The sequence below is a fragment of the Perca flavescens genome, chromosome 1, assembly GCF_004354835.1.
Source record: "Perca flavescens isolate YP-PL-M2 chromosome 1, PFLA_1.0, whole genome shotgun sequence".
Lineage (NCBI taxonomy): Eukaryota > Metazoa > Chordata > Actinopteri > Perciformes > Percidae > Perca > Perca flavescens.
In genome coordinates, this window is record NC_041331.1 from 16,835,259 (window position 1) to 16,856,039 (window position 20,781).

At 40.0% G+C, this 20,781-nt stretch overlaps 1 protein-coding gene across 2 annotated transcripts in view; it reads left to right on the forward strand.

Moving 5' to 3' along the window:
• pde8a (phosphodiesterase 8A) overlaps positions 1 to 20,781 on the forward strand; it is a 52,876-nt gene that overhangs the window by 16,278 nt on the left and 15,817 nt on the right. For both annotated transcript variants that reach the window (XM_028575470.1, XM_028575479.1), the window contains 12 exons: positions 8,179 to 8,235; positions 11,274 to 11,464; positions 13,118 to 13,174; positions 13,367 to 13,421; positions 13,705 to 13,793; positions 14,046 to 14,124; positions 14,556 to 14,696; positions 15,369 to 15,457; positions 15,597 to 15,648; positions 15,742 to 15,784; positions 18,794 to 18,871; positions 19,042 to 19,112. In XM_028575470.1, the coding sequence (XP_028431271.1) occupies positions 8,179 to 8,235; positions 11,274 to 11,464; positions 13,118 to 13,174; positions 13,367 to 13,421; positions 13,705 to 13,793; positions 14,046 to 14,124; positions 14,556 to 14,696; positions 15,369 to 15,457; positions 15,597 to 15,648; positions 15,742 to 15,784; positions 18,794 to 18,871; positions 19,042 to 19,112 (1,002 nt within the window). The remainder of the gene's footprint in view (positions 1 to 8,178; positions 8,236 to 11,273; positions 11,465 to 13,117; positions 13,175 to 13,366; positions 13,422 to 13,704; positions 13,794 to 14,045; positions 14,125 to 14,555; positions 14,697 to 15,368; positions 15,458 to 15,596; positions 15,649 to 15,741; positions 15,785 to 18,793; positions 18,872 to 19,041; positions 19,113 to 20,781) is intronic.

Consider the following 20,781-nt stretch of genomic DNA (forward strand, 5'->3'; position numbering starts at 1 on the left):
AAAGGATTATTAGGAACACCTGTAAGATTTCTCGTTAATGCAATTATCTAATCAACCAATCACACGGCAGCTGCTTCAATGCATTTAGGCTGTTGCCTGGTCTGATGAATCTCGATTTCTGTTGAGACATTCCGATGGTAGAGTCAGAATTTGGCATAAACAGAATGAGAACATGGATCCGTCATGCCTTGTTACCACTTTAAATGACACAGCCTACCTGAGCATTGTTTCTGATCATGTCCATCCCTTTATGACCACCATGTACCCATCCTGTGTTGGCTACTTCCAGCAGGATAATGCACCATGTCACAAAGCTCGAATCATTTCAAATTAGTTTCTTGAACATGACAATGAGTGCACTGTACTAAAATGGCCCCCACAGTCACCAGATCTCAACCCAATAGAACATATTTGGGATGTGGTGGAACGGGAGCTTCATGCCCTGGATGTGGATCCCACAAATCTCCATCAACTGCAAGATACTATCTCATCAATATGGGCCAACATTTCTAAAGAATGCTTCCAGCACCTTGTTGAATCAATGCCATGAAGAATTAAGGCAGTTCTGAAGCCGAAAGGGGGTCAAACACGGTATTAGTAGGGTGTTCCTAGTAATCCTTTAGGTGAGTGTATATAGACCCTTTCCGACTGGAGGGATTTTTGCAGTTCCTAGAACCCTTTTTTTCGTGTTCCAACTGGACCAATTTGGGGATTATTAAGTTCCTCTGACCGCAGTTCCTGTAACCCTTTCAGCTCCTACTTCAGGGCAGGGTCTTTTTGCCTTTTCCCTTTTCCGCATAGGAACCCTTAAGGCCGTTTTATGGTCCTGCATAGAATCGACGGCGTACCCCCGCAGACCCCTCTGCGTCTACACCGGACCCTACACCGTAGCCTGACGCGCACCTCTTGAAAAATTTAACTACACGTCGCAGCGACGCACGTTGCTCGGCCATGGCTTGGTATCATCGCATTTCCCCCGACTCATTTCCTGGTTCTCCTTCTCCATAAACAACATGAAATCAAGGAGAGGGTTTACTTTTCCTGCTACAGATTTCCCATCGTGGTCAGAAAGCTCAGGGGAGACACTTTGTTTCTCGCACTATGACTCTAGAGTCACTACTTGCTCCGAAGACTATTGCTATCACTCTCTCACTTTCTCCCTCGCTCTATCACCCACTCCCCACACACACACACACACACACACACGCCGGCTCGAGGCACATACCAACGCACAACCATAAAACGGCCTTAAGTGACCTGGCAACATCTGAAACGCAAACAGTACATATTCTTCACCGTCTGTTGCAATTCGCCTACGTATGCTAACTCATAAGACAAACCTCACACATTCAACCAGCTAATTGTTAATGCTAGTTAAACTTACCCGTCATTTGCATGTTGCGCTCAGCTCTTCTATCTTCTTCCATCATATTAATTAGGATCATATTACGCTGGAGCCTTCGTCTTCTGTGTTTCTCTGTTAAGTACTCCAGCTCTTTAAACGCCGCTGTTTGAACTCTGTTATGAGGATCCCGGCAAGGCACAACAGGAACATTCCCATGGCCTCCTCCATGCTGGTTTGTTGTTGTATGTGGCGCTAAAGTCAAGTGACGACGCTATAAAGATCATTGCCGTGCTTGCGTCACTTACCCTTCCTACCAGTTCCTATGGCCACTTGGCCAGTGCGAATGCAAATGGCAAAACCAGTTTTGGGGGAGAGTAGCTAGAATAAATGTTTAGAAGTGGACTGTTCCTATAACTACGTTCCTGTAACTACTTGGTCGGAAAGAGGCTTATGTTACTTTTCTTTTAGCTTTTCTTTTTCGACTTTAAGGCGTTTCCTCTGCAGTTGGCCTTCCATAGCTGGCAGCGTTTTGATATTTGTGACAATAAATATACTTAACATCAACCTTACACAAATTTGTAGTACAATTTGTGTTTTTGTTTTAGTCCTATACACAAATATGTGGATTTTATCTTTGCCAAATCAAAATAGATATAGCATTGTCGGTGTCCTGTGAAAAACATGTCTCTCCATTTCCAAAAGGTCAACTTTTAAATAGCCAATAGAAGCAGCACTGATGACGATGCATGTTTCCAATAATCTAGTGTTTTTATTTTTTATTTTCCCAACCAATAAAGGAAGACTTATTTATCACAAAAATCAGGATCACCAAATTTGGAGATGGTTTTAATTGGACAGCGGTAGAGCATATTATATATGATTCTTGCATTTGTTCTCCTTTTGCTTTCAAAAAGTAATCCAAAATATGTGGTCTAAATATGAAGTTAGCTGAAATTGATCTTACTGAATTTGGTGAAGTGTTTGCCAGGCTGGACATTGATTGGTCGCTGGTTTGAAACCCCATTGTTATCGATGGCTTCAGCACAGATCTATGAGCAGCAAATGTAAGTGGCCACACATGAAAGTGAATTATTCTCTTTGATGTAATGCACACAGCATGGACAGCTAGCACTACTATCTGAGTGGCTCAGCATGTGGTGAGACTGATGTGACACTCAGGGCCATTTAGCCCATCACGTAGCTCAGTGTGTGTGAGAGTTAGTGTGTCTGTCTGTCTGTCTGGTACATAGTGTGCGTCCACACCTGTGTCTGGGGCTGCTCCCCTCTAATGAGACCTAATGAAGAACATTTATTCATCTCCATTTGATTCACATTTTCGACAGGAACACATATACACACGTACACACACACACACGGTAACACTTTGACTTCTTCTAAGGAAGGAAAAGCTGATCTTGTCTAATGTTGCTGTAGTGTCATCAGCTCTGCATATAGTACTCTACTTAACCACATGTGGAGAAGTTTTAAGGAGGGATGAACTGAAGGAGAAGTGGGAGTTGGAGAGAGAACATGTTAGCGGTTTCAAAGTGAGGGATCTGGAGATTGTTAGTGAACAGCCATATATGAGAAAGGGCAGGCATCCCAAGACTCCCTGCATCCTGGTCCCAGCTCTTGGGTGGAGGAAGCTGTTTACTCTTTCTATCTTTCACTGCTGACGTCGCCGCACTGAACAATGTCATCCAATTTCCTGTTTTTCACTTTAGTGGAAACCCACTCTCCCAGTGTGTATGGTTTAGTGTGTGTGAAACAGAAAAGCTGGTGGGCTGGAGGAGAGCAGAAGGAGGAGGAGATCTATAGGGCCAGATACCCTAGGAGCAGGATATAGGGTCAGATGCAACTCCACTATGTAAATACATTAGGTGTATTCAGTGAGAGTAGCAGGAGACTGCAGACTGTCCTGAATCCTGCTGGAGATGACTGTAGACACCCAGCAGCTCTGATGTGGTCAGACTGGCCTGAACCAGGAGGAACCATGTGAGAGCTCATGACATCAGACTGTTTGAAAACCGTCCCCCCTGGAAACTGTCACCTCACAGCGAGAGAATGACTTTTGAAGTTGTTTTATGAAATAATTTTTAGAATTCCAGCGTTTAAGCGATTTGCAAGACTGGATTACCAAACAGGCAAAGCGGGAACTTTCCCCAGCGCCCCCAGACCCTTAAGAGGGCCCAAAGTCTCCAGGTTCACTATGTGGCAATTGGCTTGTTGTAATTAGGTTTAGGGATTTAGTTGTTCGCCGGGTCGGTATCGGCACAAATCCTGACCTTATTAAACAAATCACGTCTTGGCAATGTGACCAATTCACCTCATATGTAAAGTTTCTTTGTCAATATGATTATGAAATTCAAGGTGTCTGCTGTCAGTTTATTTGATGACTGTGGGACATTGACAGTGTTTAGTATCACAGCATCCTTTTATATAAAAATGATTTCATGAGATCCTCACAGATTGGCACACATATTTCAAGGATCTATTTATCATTTAATAAATAACTTTTCTAACAAATTTTGGCCACCCTACGTGGACAGTTCCTAATTTTCTGCGTCAACGTCAACTCGGCAAGTCCTGTACCAAAACTTTCGCCAACTTGCCAAGTTGTTGTTCTGACTTGAGGGCGTTCATGTAAATTTTCCCAGTCGGGAACTCGTCTTTCCGATTATTCCAACACCACATGAATGCAGCATTATCTTGTCTGAGTTAGAATCTAGTTGAGAGGTTTTATTACTTTTGTTGGGTTTAGTCAAATTACCATTAACTATTACAAACTACACATATACACTCAGTTGCCAGTTTGCGGTTACAGCTTGGTAAAACAAATGCAGTCTAACACAACAGTCCTGCAGTAAATCCTCCCTTTATGAATGTTAATGTTCATCATGATATGGCAAAATGTATACAAAAGCACTCAGGAAAAAATCAATAAACTGTGCTGCACAGTTATAAAAAACTTCAGTTATTCACTATGTTGTTGTTTGAATGAAATCTAAATGAATGAATGAAATCTTTATTTCAAACGATTAAAAGAAAAAATAAAATAAAATGTAAACTAATAACAAAAAAGAAAATATATAACAAAAACATTTCTCCACCCATTCCAAAAGGGATAGGTAGAAGCCCCATAGGCGTATCAAGTCCTAAATCAAGTCAAACAAAATAAATCAGACAATTTTAAATAACCCAAAAATAGTATTCCAATTTACCTCCTACTTTATCCAGCTATTAAAGAAAGGAACAAAAATAAAAAATCAAGCAGCATTAACATCAGTGTTATTTTCACTCTCCTTCCCCACCTCTGTAGTTTGGAAAATAAATCTTTTGTACCTTTTTTTTTTTTAAATGGTAAAATATTTGCACTTAATGTTTAATTACATGTTGCTCTGAAAGTCAGTTAACTCAGCATTTAACTCAGACCTGCACAACGAGAGAGAGAGAGAGAGAGAGAGAGAGAGAGAGAGAGAGAGAGAGAGAGAGAGAGAGAGAGAGAGAGAGAGAGAGAGAGAGAGAGAGAGAGAGAGAGAGAGAGAGAGAGAGAGAGAGAGAGAGAGAGAGAGAGAGAGAGAGAGAGAGAGAGAGAGAGAGAACAGCATATACCAAGAGGGCGGGGAGAGGATTACGTATGCATACACACCACGACTGTACTCCTGGCCTGTACTCACTTCCCCTACTTTGTTTGCTTCTGGTTGAGTGCCAGCATGATGTTTGCGGGATGCAAATGCTTGGCTGAGTGATTCATTGCCGTGTATGTGTACTGTACAAAAGGAGTATGTTGCCTGAAGAGGCTGCCAGGTGTGTGTGTGTGTGTGTGTGTGTCAGGCTATTCTAGTTACACAACCTCAGCTGCGTGTGTGTACTGTACAAGAGGAGTATGTTGCCCGAAGAGGCTGGCAGACTGGTTCAGCTGTGTGTGTGTGGCAGGCTATTCTAGTTACACAACCTCAGCTGCAGTTGCATTGGATGTGTCAGTGTCAGTTAGTGAGGGAAGTCTCCCTGCATGGAGACAGACCGCTGCGTACCGCTAGCTGGAAGCTCTGTGGCCTAACTCCATACATCAAGACCACCACCTCAGCTAGCTCACCAAAAAACGGCACCGCAGTGGAAACATGATCCTAATTGTGTGGCCACTATTAGTGACATTCACCCAGCAGTAGTCTATAGAGTTTTATTTCACCTCCAGAGTAAAATGAAAGGAAAGATTTGAATCTCTAATCAAACTGAATAAAGCTAAGGACTGAGTTATTTGTTCTGACACACATGATCACAGTCATTGAAATCATATCTGACAGACAGGAAAACTGGGACTTGTTTGGTCAAACCCTCTTGGAAAAGCATGTGGCATTTCCATATGTTAGTCCCTATTATATAACCACCCACAAACACATGCATACTGTCTCTCCAGTGCACATGAGCCTATCATGCGACCAGGTCCTTGTGTCTGTGAAAGATCAGATGATCACAGAGCATCAGCTTGTAGCCATCCTGATACTCCTTGTTTGAGGACAGCTGCAACAAACGGCCTAGTGTCATGATGACGTCAATTCGGCTACAACCAAGGGCTAATCAGCTTTTTTCTCCCCCTTTGTTGTTTCAGAAAGGCTTATAATTTAGCAAGAAGTGATTTACTGCTGCCCGCTCTAAAATTCCTCTCTGTATTCCTCCTCACATGTGTAGATTGTTTACGGAGAAGAGGAATTCTAGAGGGATGGCGGTCCGCAAGGGGCTTGGTTGCTATGGTTACTAACCCCTGAGCTGTGTTCCATTTAGCAGGAAGGAAGCTAAATTATTTGCAGACAGAAAAGAGTAAGCTCATGTAGGGAAAGTGTCATTTAAGTGTAAAAAAAATCTGTCTTTTTATTTCTTTTTCCCACAACTCCACTGTATAGTTGAATTTGAAGTCGGGAGATCACATTACCAGCATTTGTTTTTGCTGATTCAGTCAGTGGTTGTGGAAGACGTATTCAGATCCTTTTACGTAATGATACAACAGTGTAAAAAAAGAAAATGTTACAAGGCATGCATTGAAAATCTCACTGAAAATGTACTGAAAGTATCAAAAGTAAAAGCACTGCAGAAAGGCCCATTTGATGGTGTTATGTATAGATTATATTATTGGATTATTATGCAAAAGCCCCAATCTGATATATTTGTGGCTTTAACTGCGTCTTAAAACCAGTGATGTAAAAAGTATTTAGATAATGTACTCAAGTAGCAATATTGTAATATATAGATACTGTATTCAAGTACAAGTTCTGCATCCTCACTGAAGTGAAAGTGTAAAAGTACTTCTGATGCAGAAAAATTGTCCTTTTGAGTCGTATACTATATCATTGTATTCATTTTATTATGTAATAATGTTTATTTTCTTTTGGGTAGTTAAATCTAAATCAATATTTTAAATGATCACATTTTTATAAGTACAATCTTAATTTGTGAAATAACTAACTAAAGCGGTCATGTACTGTAAATGTAGTGAAGTAAACCGTCCAAAATGTCCCTCTGAAATGTAGTGGAGTAGAGGTATGAAGTAGAATGAAATGGAAATACTCAAGTGCCTCAAAATGTATAAAATAAAAAAATTAGGGCTGTCAATCGATTAAAATATTTAATCAAATTAATTACATACTCTGTGATTAATTAATCGAAATTAATTGCATACATAATTAACGGTGCCTGAACCGATACTTTTTAATAAAGTAAAAAAAGAAAAGAAAAAAGAAGGGTACTAAACAACAGTCGGTGACATTAAAGAAGGGCTTGTTTATTGCTAAGGCCATATGGTCAAAATTAAATGATTTGATAATAATCTATAACAATAACAATTACTTATTTCACTATTAAATTGCTGTTGAACGACAAAAACAACCACCAGATGGGAAAAGGACATTTACAATAACTTCAAATGCACCACGAAGCTGTAGTTTACCAGTTTCATTGAATGCACCGTCTGTGTTGTTTTTTCCGACGGTAGCTGCAGATTGTTAGCCTAGAAATCTAGACGCACCCTAGTGGCAGCTGGCTTGTCAGGCTAGCAGATTGTTACATACCGGTGTTGAATCTTCTACACAGTCAAACTTTACACCGTTTAGCGTTAGCTGTCAGCATTTTAACAGTGTTTAATCCAGCTACTAGCTAGCGGTAGGCTAACGTTAGCTGCTGTCAAGTATAGTGTTAACTAGCGTCCCGTGCAGCGGTGTTTGTGATGCCTGTATCGTCCGTTTCAGAGCATCAGAGAAAAGAGCAGACATATCCGGGGCACCAGATTTCGGTAGCCGGGGTTGGCAGGAAGAAGTAACAAGTAGCTAAATGTTCCAATCAATGATCCAGGCAGCACATTCTCGTCTCCCTCCTTCATTTTACACTCGAATGGTGGCTAGAACGGCTCCGGGTCAAACGTCAATATGGAATAGACTAATCTGCATTATTTGATTATTTTGACACCCCTAAAAAAATAAATGAAAACATAACCCATTTCTTTGTCTGTGAATGATTAGATATGTGTTCATAAATAACTCATATAAAACAAGAGTTACTTATTTGGTAATTTAACATTGCTTCATGATTATTTCTGTATATTGTCATTAGAGCTCATATCGTTACAAAGAGCAGGGTTACCACTTTATGCATACTTTTCTGCGTATTGGGTTTTAAATAAGGTCAGCGTATTACACAAATATCAGTAGGGTCTGTGGGACCCTAAACAGTGATGAAGAAAAGCCAATGTTAAGAAAAGATGAAACATGAAATAACTAAGAAAATATCCCATTTCTGAAATGATTTCTTCTTCTAATCCTTGTATTTTTCTTGTTATCTTTCAGGCCACATTTACAGAGGTGCAATTTGGACCAATGAAGTTATTTAAAGACCCACTTCAGGTATCGTAAAATAATGCCAAACATCTGAATGATTAATGCTTATGTGCTTGAATCCATTAAGGCTTTCCACCGAACAACAGAAGTGCCGCAGTAAAATGTTTATGTTCATATCATTTAGGGGCTTTTAGCTGAGCCGTGGAGCTAAACTTTGTGTGACATTTTTTTTTTTTAAACGTCACCTACTTTTGTTTGCAGTCAGAACTAATCTTGAATTTCTCAAAGATCAAAAGTCCCCATGCAAACATTCAAAGAAGAGGAAGAAAAAAAACTGTTAATGGAAGTATTGTGTGCGATGCAGCCTAGGGTTGTCAGGGCAACAAGGCCACACATTTATGACCAAGTACATACCATAATGAACAATGCACGTTATGGAAGAACTGCACAGAGGATCCATGGAGCAGTTTCGTCACTGCGAATAGGACATTCTCTGACGTTAAATGGGTCATCATACAGTTTGGTACTGTGCTTGTTCCTTTGGCATGCGTTGCTGCTTGTTGTGGGAAAACATGCAGTTTGCTTTTTAGGAATTGTTTAAGTATTTTGAGAGTGTAAAAGATTTGGTTTGAAGGGTGCATTGCAGAGCTGGAAATTAATTGTCAGCTATTTTGATAATTGATTTAATAGTTTTATTCATTTTTCAAACAAAAATGCCAAACATCTGCTGGTTCCAGCTGCACAAATGTGAGGATTTGCTGCTTTTCTTTATCAAATATTAGTTGACTGAACCCTTTGGGTTTTGGACTGTTGCTGGGACAAAACCAGACACGTCACTTTGGGCTCTGAGGAAAAAAAAACTTCACAGACAAAACAATCAATCATAAAATAATTGTTAGTTGCAGCCCAATTGCATAGCTCCTTCAAGTAAAATGCCAATATTTATTTAAATAAAACAGCTGCATTTAAATAACAATAATGATATGAATTCAGTTGGAGTAAAAAAAAACAAAAAAAACAAAACAAGCAATACATCAGACATCCTGATATTGAATGCCACAGACTCTGCTTTATTGTCTGATGCACTCGAGTGTGACCACAGTAGGAAAACGAGGTAGAGAGATATCCCCTTCCTGTTTTTGTCACTCACAGCTGATCCTGTCATGCCCTCCTCTCTACTCCTCCTCTTTTCACGTGGCTCACAGGATTTGGCCAAGCCCTCTCTGCTTTCAACAATGATGTTTTCTAGACAGAGCAATCCCTGCCAAAATGCTCGCAACCCCCTTCAAACTAGTTTTTTTTCCCTTTTTCTGTCTTTGTCTCTCCGCACCTTTCTCTGCCTTTTCCATTGGTTTCTTTGGAGCATAAACCATGTGTCCTCACTTAAAAAAACAAACATGTGTGCTTGAATATACTTTGAGATTTTTTTTCCCCAATCTCTTGCGACTGGGTGTGTTATTATTGAGCGAGGCCTATCTGTCTAGTCTGAGCACAGGCATCTGAAGAGACCTTATCTCAGCCTATATTACCCCGTTCTTCCACCTCTGCGGGAATGTTGACTTTTCTACCAACATCCCAATGTGGAATTCTGATCTAATTCCCTGTGCGTACCGAACATAGCTGCAGGACTCAGTGGTGATGTATTTATGACCCGTACACTTATCGCCGCTTGTAGGGAAAATGTTCATATGTGGAATATGGTTTGCATTAGCAACACCCCTAAGAGGCGTATGGGCTCTCTCTGCTTCAGACCTGAAGCTGCGTACTTAGATAAAGGCACACTGATCATTAGAATAAATTAAAAAGGAAAACTGTCAAAAAACCAGTCCTCTGTCCCATCATTGTGTGGAAGACAGTTGCTCTAGTTTTCCCAACAAAGTCAGGTCTTTGTCCCCTAACTCAATTTTACAGGTGTGATGCAAACTCAAAACTGCAGAACAAACTTTCCCTTCTTTACGTTCATCCTGCTCTCTGCCAACAGTTGGAGATGACGTCTGTTTGAGAGAGTGACTCATGAATCTGCTCTTAGTGCAGCATTGCTCTTGGAGGCGGGCCTAAATCTCTGGTCCAGTATTTACGCAAGCGAGGGGTTATATGAAAGTATGCTGGCAGAGAGAAAGCGTGTGCTCTCCATTCTGCCACAGGTTTGGCAGAGCGGGTGGGAGGGGCCGCAGCCAGTCAAGGCTACCTCGACTAATTGTGTCATAGATCACGACAGTGAACAATAAAATCTGTGACGCACACGAGTACGAGCTGAGCCTGATCAATCAGGGCCTGTCCGCTAGAGGCCTGAGGTCACAGTTAAGCCCACGCTGCAGGCTGATTAGGACGACAGGCGCAAATGAGCATGAATGCACCAATGATGACTTGACCACTAAGAGCTGTTGATACACTGAAGCAGCAAAACCACATTTTACTGTAGCTCTCTCTTCTATTGTTTCTTACTGAATTAATGTTATAGCGCAGGGTGGAGGCAGATCGTCTGTGATTAGTTATGGCAGTTTTTCTAATCAGATCATAGCTACATACCCATTAGCCCTGTAGCCGTTCTGTAATGTGTCCATGTCATTTCAAATAATGTTGTCTCTTTATAATTGTGACAAACCAAAGAGACCATGACGTGCATGGATGTAGCATTTCTCCCATCATGTACAAGTTAGATGTACACAATACTTCACAATTGACAATATTTTATTGTTTAAGTTGTTTAACGAACCAAAAATACCGTAACTTGGTTCTATTTTTGCGGTGATTTGCCGGTTTTCTCTGTTCTTGGGTCCGTGTAAATTAAATATCTTTGAAAAAACATGCAATTAGGAGATGTCACTTTGTGCTCTCGGAAATGGTGATGTTCTGACATTTTATCAACTAAATGATTAACCGTTGAATCATGATTACATGTATAATAAACACACAAGATTTTTCTCTTCAGTGTTTTTCTTCATTTTGACATCATTGCCTTTTGAAAATTTGCTGTGCCCGTGCATTATATATATCTTTACAAAGCCCTATTTAACTGTACTTTTCCATAAGTGATATATTTTGGGTAGTAGTAGTTAAAAATACAGTTGGATATATGTGCTTAGTCATCTCTCTTTTTGCAGGTACTTTTAGTTTTTGCCAAAGAGGACAGTCAAAGTAATGGCTTCTGCTGGGCATGTGAGAAGGGCAACTTCAGGTGCAGCATGGCACGAACACCCGAGTCGGCTCTTGAATGCTTTTTGGAGAAGCATCATGACCTCGTCATCATTGACCACAGACATTCCAGACACTTTGATGCTGAAGCACTATGCCGGTAGGCCACTAATCTCCTAATCAATGTATTTGTAACTATTTGTATTATATTTGTATTTATATGTTGTGTTTCTACAATGATGCAGTGCAGTGGCTTTTTGTCCGTTTTTTTTTCTGGTGCAACATCTTTTGTGTTCAGGTTAGGGCTGAACGATTTGGGAAAAAAAATGTAATTGCAATTTTTCTGCCAGATATTGCGATTACTATTCAGGGTTTCCTTTTTTTCTTTTTTAAAAGTTTAGCAGATAAAACAAGTCATGGAGCATTATAACATGACACCATCAAAACTGCTCTATATTCTTATGCAAAGATAGAACATGGATATAATTTGCCAGCAATAAGTGTTCAAGCATTGAACAGTCAAACACAGAACATTTATCACAAGTACAATAAAAAAAAAAATCAGTACTTTCCTGTAAACTGAAATTTCCGATATGCCTCACACATTGCACCTTCTACGATCATTTTAAATAAAGTAATAAAAAATAAATGAATAATCCACTGAAAATAGGACATTTCTGTGATAGGTAACATAATTCCAGCATTTATATTATAAAAAAAACCCCGGTAAATATAGTAATAAAAAGAGGAATAAAACATGTTGAACCAAATGTTACAACAAACATTCAACTAAATATTGTAAAATTTTTATTGAAAACGATTAATCGTTCAGCCCTAGTTCAGGTGTTACAACTGACTCAACATGTGGATTATTTTGTGATCAAATTTGTATTGATATTAAGATTTCGCATTGAAACTAGTAACATAAGTTACGTTAACAGTAAACATGAAAAAAAACACATTTCCATGTATTTTATATGTTTTTGATAGTGTGATAAAATGAGCAAGGACAAGTCCTCTTAGAGCTATACAGTTGGGGTGCATGGCACTTCGTATTTCACTTCTCAACCTCAAAGTTTTTTTTTTTTTTTTTTTTTTTCAAATAAAATTTTAATTACTATTTTATTCAAATTAGTCGAGCTACTCCACCGTTCTCCGTACCATTCTGGCAACAGAAGAAGTGCCCCTGGTTGGGAATCACTAATGTAGTGGACATAGTTGAATTTAATTTGAATTCTGTTAGTGACTCCAAGGCCAATGACATAATCCAGACCAGATGATCCTGATAGGTACAATTATAGCCCTCATGAATTACAGTACATTTGGTGACACATGCGGTTATGAATCTGTGCTGGCGTAAATGGCCAGTTCACTTTAGGCCCATCAGCTTCCATCGCATGCTACCTACTGGATGCATGTCGATGAGAAATGAGCGGTGCCTGCCCATACCACCCTCTATCTTTAGCCTCTGCCCAAACCAAAAACACATTTACAAACATTCATTTGCCCTGCCCAGTGTGTATGTTAACCCCATTCATTTTGGCCCATCCATATGTTCAGTGTACACGCACAGGCTCCGATGAGGAACTAAAGGGCCTTTATGACCGCTGGCTGGGGGAAACCACAGGCGGATGAGTGGCCCTGTACACTGCATTCTTTCAGAGGCCTAGGCCTGCTCACAGAGCTCCACCACTGGGCTCTGCCTGCCTGGGAGAATCGGAGCGTGAAAAACTGAAAAATACATTGATTTGATGCCATGGGCTTTTCCACCAGCTTGCTCACTGGCTAAAAGGCTCCCTCTGTTTACATTCAGGTCAATTAGAGCAGTCAACTCTTCAGAAAACACTGTGATAGTCGCCGTTGTGAAAAGGTACGTACAACTCGCTGACCTCCCCCCCTTTCTTTCTGCTCCTTCTTGTCCTTTTCCCTCACTGTCCTCACTGTCTAATGATTTGGAGTATTGTCAGAAGTAAAATGCCTGACTCAGCAGAGGTCTGTAGGTTCTGTAAACAAGCAATTGTCATAGCGATCTTTGGGTGCTAACATGTGTTCTCTTTTTAAGGCCAGACAGAGAAGAAGCCTCTGTGATGCCCTTGATCAATGCCGGCTTTAATAGGGTAAGTGTGGGTGTGGGTGTGGAGGTGTCTTCTGCTGCCTGTATTTGTATTATTCTTTCGATATTTTTTTATATCCCTACTGTCAACACTCACCGTAGGACAGGAATACAGATTGTAAAACCTTTTTGTTTGCTCAGGAGACATGTGCCTTAAGTTCCCTGTACCTGAATCATTGTTAGTCATGACATCCGCAGCATTAAAATATATCCTGTAATGGGTACATTGATATGAAAATGAGATTTTAGTTGTCTTCGATTGATCCGTGTTGCCCTCTAACCCTCAGAGATACGTGGAGAATGCCAATATGATGGCCTGCTATAATGAGCTGCTACAGTTGGAGCATGGAGAGGTGCGGGCGCAGTTCAAACTGAGGTGAGTCGTGTACTTTGTACTGTACAGTGTTGTAGTTACATTTTAGATTAGCTGCATATAGTGGTACCCTTATTCAAGGCTGTTGAGAGCAAGTCATCAGAAAGATGATCGGCTTTTAACAATTCTATTTTGTTATGCCAATTTTAATACTTTTTAACTCTTTCTTTAAAAAGTATAAATGTAGATTGTGGTCACGGCTTGTTGCATATGTTAACAACGATTCTGATACTGTTGTCTCTCTACCTGTACAAGGGCTGGAAATGCTATTTTCACAGCTCTAGAACAAAGCCAAGAGGCCATAGAGATCACTTCTGAAGATCAAGTAATTCAGGTGGGTTTCTAATAAACTTTAATACTTTTAGTTGCTATATTGTGATGAACAGGTCATCTCTCTCTTACTGTCTTCCCACTCCTTTCTTTCTTTCTTTCTTTCTTTCTTTCTTTCTTCCTCCCTCCTTTGCTGTTTTAGTGCCTGTTCATGTCTTGTGATCCCACATCTCAGTTGCGGTCTCTGTCTTTCTGAATGGCTCCTTTTGTCAACATCAAAGCACTGTTACTATGTTATGTTCTGTTATGTTTCATGTTATGTTTTTACAGAAATATATGTTTTTGAGCTCCTTGAAATAGGCAACAAATGTGCCAGCTTCTCTGAATTGTTTAAGTAGACAAGGTTCATATGTCATCATCTTAACTGTGTCTGAAATTATTGATGGATTTCATCTCAAATCAAGCGTTAACACTTGTGTTACCTCTCATTCGCAGTACGTGAACCCTGCCTACGAGTCCATTATGGGCTACCAACAAGGCGAGCTCATAGGGAAGGAAATAATGGAAGTGCCTAAAAGTGAGAAGAATAAGCCTGATCTCCTTGAAACAATAAATTCCTGCATACGGAAAGGAAAGGTATGTGCATTCATTAAATCATCTCCACTATACATTTCAGGCCAAACACAATTTCCATGAGGTCAACTTAATCAGGGACTTAATTCATCGGGAAACAAATGATCACTTTCTTGTGATTGTTGATACTTATGCACAGATAGTCTTGACATGTAGACTATTGCTTCACAATCCGATACTACTGCAGATATCTACTCCTGCCTTTGTGTCTGTGCATGCGTGTGTGCACGTGCATCCATGTGTGCTGTGAGTGAGCACCACTGGCCATCCAGCAGCTCTGTTTCAAGTGCATAAGAAGAGCGGTTGATGGCTGAGCTGTAATCTTACTACACAGAGAGCGAAGGTCAGGCCCAGACAGGCTAACAGCAGGAATGGCCTTTTTAAGCTGCCACGGCAGTCTGTTGGTGGGGGGACATGAAACAAGCGCGCCGGACTCCAGGAGTGCTCCCTCTACCCATTAAAGCAACTTGCTGCTCTCTGAAATACTCTGACCGACCCCACATCCACACCGAACATGCACCACAAACACCGCCATGCTGCATCCAGTCCACACCTACTTTTAGGACATTTTCAAATTATTATAATTATAATATGTTGTCAGTTGTTCCTTTGTCTGTACTTTACATGTCTGTATGTTTAATCTCTCTCTCTCGGTTCTGTCTTGGTATGTTCCAGGAGTGGCAGGGGATTTATTATGCCAAAAAGAAGAATGGAGACAGCATTCAGCAAAATGTGAAGATCACACCTGTAATTGGACAGGGAGGGTGAGTGACAGTATGTTGAGGCATGGCTCAGTCTTGCCAAATGTAAATTACCTTTTCTGCAACCCAATAATTATACTGGATGAGTAATGATTGGATCCCTTTTTTTTCTGGTGTACTAATTAGCTTTTGTCATTCACAGAAAAATCAGACACTATGTGTCTATCAACCGGCCTTTAAATGATAATAATAAGGTGAGATGTGTTTTCAGTTTTGCCAATAATGATGAATAATAGGAGCATTCTGGCCAGCATGTATCAATGTGCTTTTCTATTCTGTCCATGCAGAGTGATAAATCCACTGAACGTGTGCAGGCAGAGTCTCAGACAGGTAAGATGATCCATCCTGTAAATGCCCACTGTTGATGCAAAACTGCTCGGTCTTAACCTTACTTTTGTATTAGAATAACATTACAGGTGATTGGTTATGCTCAAGTCTTTCAGATTTGAGTAGTTCAGGTTATTCGCAATAGTGATGGAAGTTCTTTCCATGACGGTGTCACTCGTGATCTGTCAAAAGTTTCAAGGGTGTGAGAGCCAACACCAAATATCTGTTAACAATAAATTGGGGACACATTTGGGAACCTGAACTTTGTAAACTCAAAAACTTTGGAAATACGTCCGCGATTGCACCATGCCAGAAAATCATTGTTCTCTTTTCGGTAGACTAACAGAGTGTCCAGTCCTGCTTTATCTAGCTGAGAAATGAATTCTGTCTTTTGTTGACCTTGAAAAAGTTATCCACGCTTTTATTTCCTCTAAACTGGTCTATTGTTCCCTGCTGTATTGTGGTATCAACCGTAAAGCCAATTCACAGCTGCAACTGATTTCGAAATGCAGCAGCTACGCTCCTGACAGGCCAACTAAACAGGGATCATATCTCTCCTGTGTTGGCGTCATTTCACCAGCTCACTGAAAAGAAGTGACTTTGAAACCTTGCCGTTTGTTTATTAAGCTTTGTGTGGTCTTATAGCACAGTATATTTCACAGTAGCTCTTATGCAACACCCCTACGTCTCCTAGGTCTTCTGATTAGGGGCTCTAAAGGTTGAATATGCTTTGAATTTTATGGTACAAACCGACCAAAAGAGTTAAGTCAGCATTTGCCATTTTGAAAAATTTATTTTAAGCTTTCTTTTCTTTCTTTCTTTTGTTTTTAATTTCTTCTGTTTCTTAGTCTACTTTTACCTTTTTTATTTGTGTCTCAAGTGTGTTTTGTAACATTTAAAGTGCATTTAGAAATTGCAACAAAAATACATTTCCATGTTACATGGCTACTTAGACAAAAAAAAGACAAGCCACTTCTCAAACACCTCTACAAACACCCGTCCACTTCTGTCTATAACTTTAAACTTTGTCTTCACAAAACCCTGATGACAGTAAAAATCCAGGTTGAGTGCCATATGGAAGTCAGAAAGTATTGAGAGATGGACTATTGTAGGGTTTGGTCTTTTTATAATACTACTTATTTTATTCCATGTTATAATTTTTTTTTTACGTACAGTACATTTTGGCACTGGAAAAGGAGTTGCTTTTAATCTCATTGTATATGTGTATAGTGACAATAAAAGGCATTCTATTTTATTCTATTTTATGGGATTTGTTGAAAATAAGAAAAATATAGAATAACACCAGCCTTATCCTTTAAATACCTTGGACAAACATGACAATTTAAATAAAATGGATTATAATGTCTATTTTCTATCTATTGATTTGACCTTTGAGGTTGACTTGACTTGATTTTCTGGAGGATTTCCAGTATCTTCTTTTTATCTTAAATGTTTGATATGACGTAAATTATTACATTTCACTTTGTTGGGCAAGTCTTTAGTCTCACTTTTGCACTTTTTGTTCCCAATTTTGACTAAACTAAACTTGTATAGTGATCAAAAATTGACTGCTAAATTCTGACGCCCCCTCCTCTTGCCAAGGATATTGTGATTACCAAACTTAGCCTTGTCACTAAACTTGAACTGTGTTTGTGTGTGCCATCGGCGTCGCCACGTCATTTTTACGAGGCTTCAGCCCCAAATGTTTTGACAGTAGCCCTGAATGTATTTTGTAATGTAGGCAATAAAAAAGTTTAAGTGCGCAATAATATTGCTACTTTTTGTTTGAGGTTCCCGTGACGTTTACAGTCTATGGTTCAGGCTCAAACACATAGAGCTCTGAAGCAGACCCGTCCGTTGCTTTGTGTCCACTCTCTCTGTAAAAATAGAGCGGCCTCCATGGTCTATGCAGCTTCAGGCAGTCATAATGGACACGCTCAGCTGCAGGCATTTTGCGACAGATGTGCTCCATGTATTTCTGTTGTAGTTTCAGTTTTCCACCCCCGATGTGAAGCAGTGTTCCGCCACTTCCCTAAACTTTGTGTCATTCAGAGTCTCAAACAGGGCTCTGTGTCTGTCAGAAGGTCAGACATCTAGCCTACCATATCAGCATAGCAATAACGTAATGCACAGCAGATTATGTTGCAGGTGGATTATTTCCTGAAATATTATGACTTTATTCTTGTAATATAATAACTTTTTATTTTTCACAAAATATCACAACTCTTCCAAAGCCAGAGAACACAGATGGGATGAGTTACTTTTTGAATGAGCAGAAATCTTGCTGAAACACATCTTAAATATTACAGTCAGGGGTTTATTAATTAATTAAAATGAATGCATGTATCATTCACATTAATAAGTGCCACATGCACATTTAAAGAGGTAACTTCATCAACAAAAGACGCAAAAAAGGAGGGAGGAGTAGATTATGCCTACATGTGTGTTGACTCAGCAGAGATAACATTAAATGAGAAAAGTTAATCTACAGGAGAATAAATATTTGAAAATAGATATAAGGCCTGAGAGCCTTACTGCGTTATATTCCATTATGTTTTTATATTTTGAATTGTCACCTATGTTTCCCTTTTACATAAAGATATTTCCAGCATAAATTGATGCAGAAAAATGTAGAAATAGGTGTGTAACAATTCACCAAAATGCAGGAAATTAAGTGTTTTAATGCTCAGAATGTTAAGGGAGAGGACCACCCACATCATATGTGGCCCCACACATCTGGGAAAAAAAAACCTTTGCCTTTGAGTTGCCAGACCAGCTGTGATTAGGCCAAATGTTTGTGCCATCTAACTAACATCTACAAACTGGGCACCTGAAATGAACATGCATTGGCTATTTACAAGCTGGACAAGCCAAACGCCGTTTTTGTGATCTGCTCTGCGTGCATTACATTCAGTTTGTTTTAATGGGTCTGGGCTAAGCCCCAAACCTCCTCAAGTCCTAGAAACGCCCCTGGTGTGTTCGTGTTAATGTGAAGTATTTTCTTCTCCCCAGACATCCAATCCAGTAAGCACAAAGACCGGAGGAAAGGCTCTCTGGACGTAAGATCCACAACGTCTCGGGGGAGCGATGGTGAGAGGAAAAGGAGAGATACACGATGGAAACTTTCCCACTTGTCTGTTTGCATCAAGTGTTGATTGGACACACACATGCAAACACACTCATTAGACAGAAAACTGCAACTTAATTTGTCTTTGAATCATAATATTGGGATGTATTTTTTTTCTTCTTCATCCTGCCAGGGAGCTCACAGCGCAGGCACTCCTCAATGGCCCGAATCCACTCCATGACTATAGAAGCTCCCATCACTAAGGTGGGTTCATCTCCCTCCCATTCTTCATCATATGATTAGCACTGTGTACTGATGTTTTGTAACTCATGACTGAGCTGCCACAATTGCCTTGAGCACTTCTTGTACAGCTAGTAGCACCCAGGCTAGAGGCCATGCATACCATGTCAAAAGGAGATGATAAAATGCTACATTCACGCACGAGACAGGAAAGCATCATATAGCATTGTGCATAAGCGTTATGTAGTTTGCAGCCTCGATAGTCTGTGTAGTGGCGATTTGTCCTCAGACTAAACAAAACCAAATAAAAAAACTCAAAAACAAATTGCCACTGAAGCACCTAAGGAATGAATCTTACGCAGCTTTTTTTGCAAGCAAGCAAACAAAGAAAGAGAGAACAATGGTGTCTCTCCTGACCTGGTAAAAACACCATAAGCCCTCCCCGGTGTCTACCTGCTACTATCCCTGCTTCTCTATATCTGTAAACTTCACTTGGTGGCTCAGGCTGCCCAGTACCTTCATAACAAAAGCACTAACAGGAACTCAAAGTAACTACAGTAGATACTAAGGTCATTATCAAACTAATTCAGCCGTATAATTCAAACCGAACAGCACAAAACAACCCAAAAAAAGAGTCCCCAGGGATGGGTCATATGACACACTGCAGTTTCAATGCTGTATCATTTGACTGTGTAGTTCCTTTAGGCATCTCTCCAGAATAAAGCTGTGTGTGTGTGTGTGTGTGTGTGTGTGTGTGTGTGTGTGTGTGTGTGTGTGTGTGTGTGTGTGTGTGTGTGTTTTATATTATCTTATATTTTAGAAATAAAATCTTTTTATTAATGTTTATGACAAAGTGTCTATCTTATATGCTTTTATTTCAAGTCTAGATTACTGCAACTGCCTTTTTATTTGAAATAATAGTTTAATAAATCTGTTTAATCCATTCAATCTAAGGCTACAACCACCAGATGGTAAAATGTTACCTACAAGCACCTTTTAAACCCCTCTAACTAGCAGGTCATATCTCAGTTGTTTACTCAAAAGTAAAAAACGAAAGTATGAAAACTACTATTTGTGATTTTACATAGAGTTATGTGCTGGACTATTTCTTGGCTTGGAGCAGCACCTTTCTGGTGGTTGCCTTGCAACGTCATAGTGACAAACCACAGATTGTCATTTTTACATTTTCGTTGTTTTAAATAAATAATAAAGTTTAAGAGGTTCTGGTATGTGGATTATTTTTTAACTTTTGAACACATCCAAAGGTTTATGCAATGCTAACCGTCTCCCCACTGTAGCTTCATAATAACGGACAAATATGAGAGGTATTGATCTTCTTAACCCAAATTTGGCAAGAAAGTGAATGAGCATAACTGGCTCCCAGCAGAGCATGTGAGCAGAGCCCGAGCGAGCAAGAGCGCGAGTAGGAGAAGTTTGGATGGAGCGCAAAGCGGATTTTTTAAATGTTGGAGCGTCGCCTTCTCCCGCCCGCTCCAATGTTACCACTCACACTGTGAGCTTGAAGCATACACAGGCCCGTATCTGTATTACTTCAGCAAAGTACATGCAGATGAACAGACTATCAACTCACACCTCCAGCGGAGCTTTTTGTGCATCCCTGTGGAGGCTGGGGGCATTGAACCCGAGTGGACAATGTTCAAAGTTTCCATTGCTGAAGCTGCGGCGAGGAGCT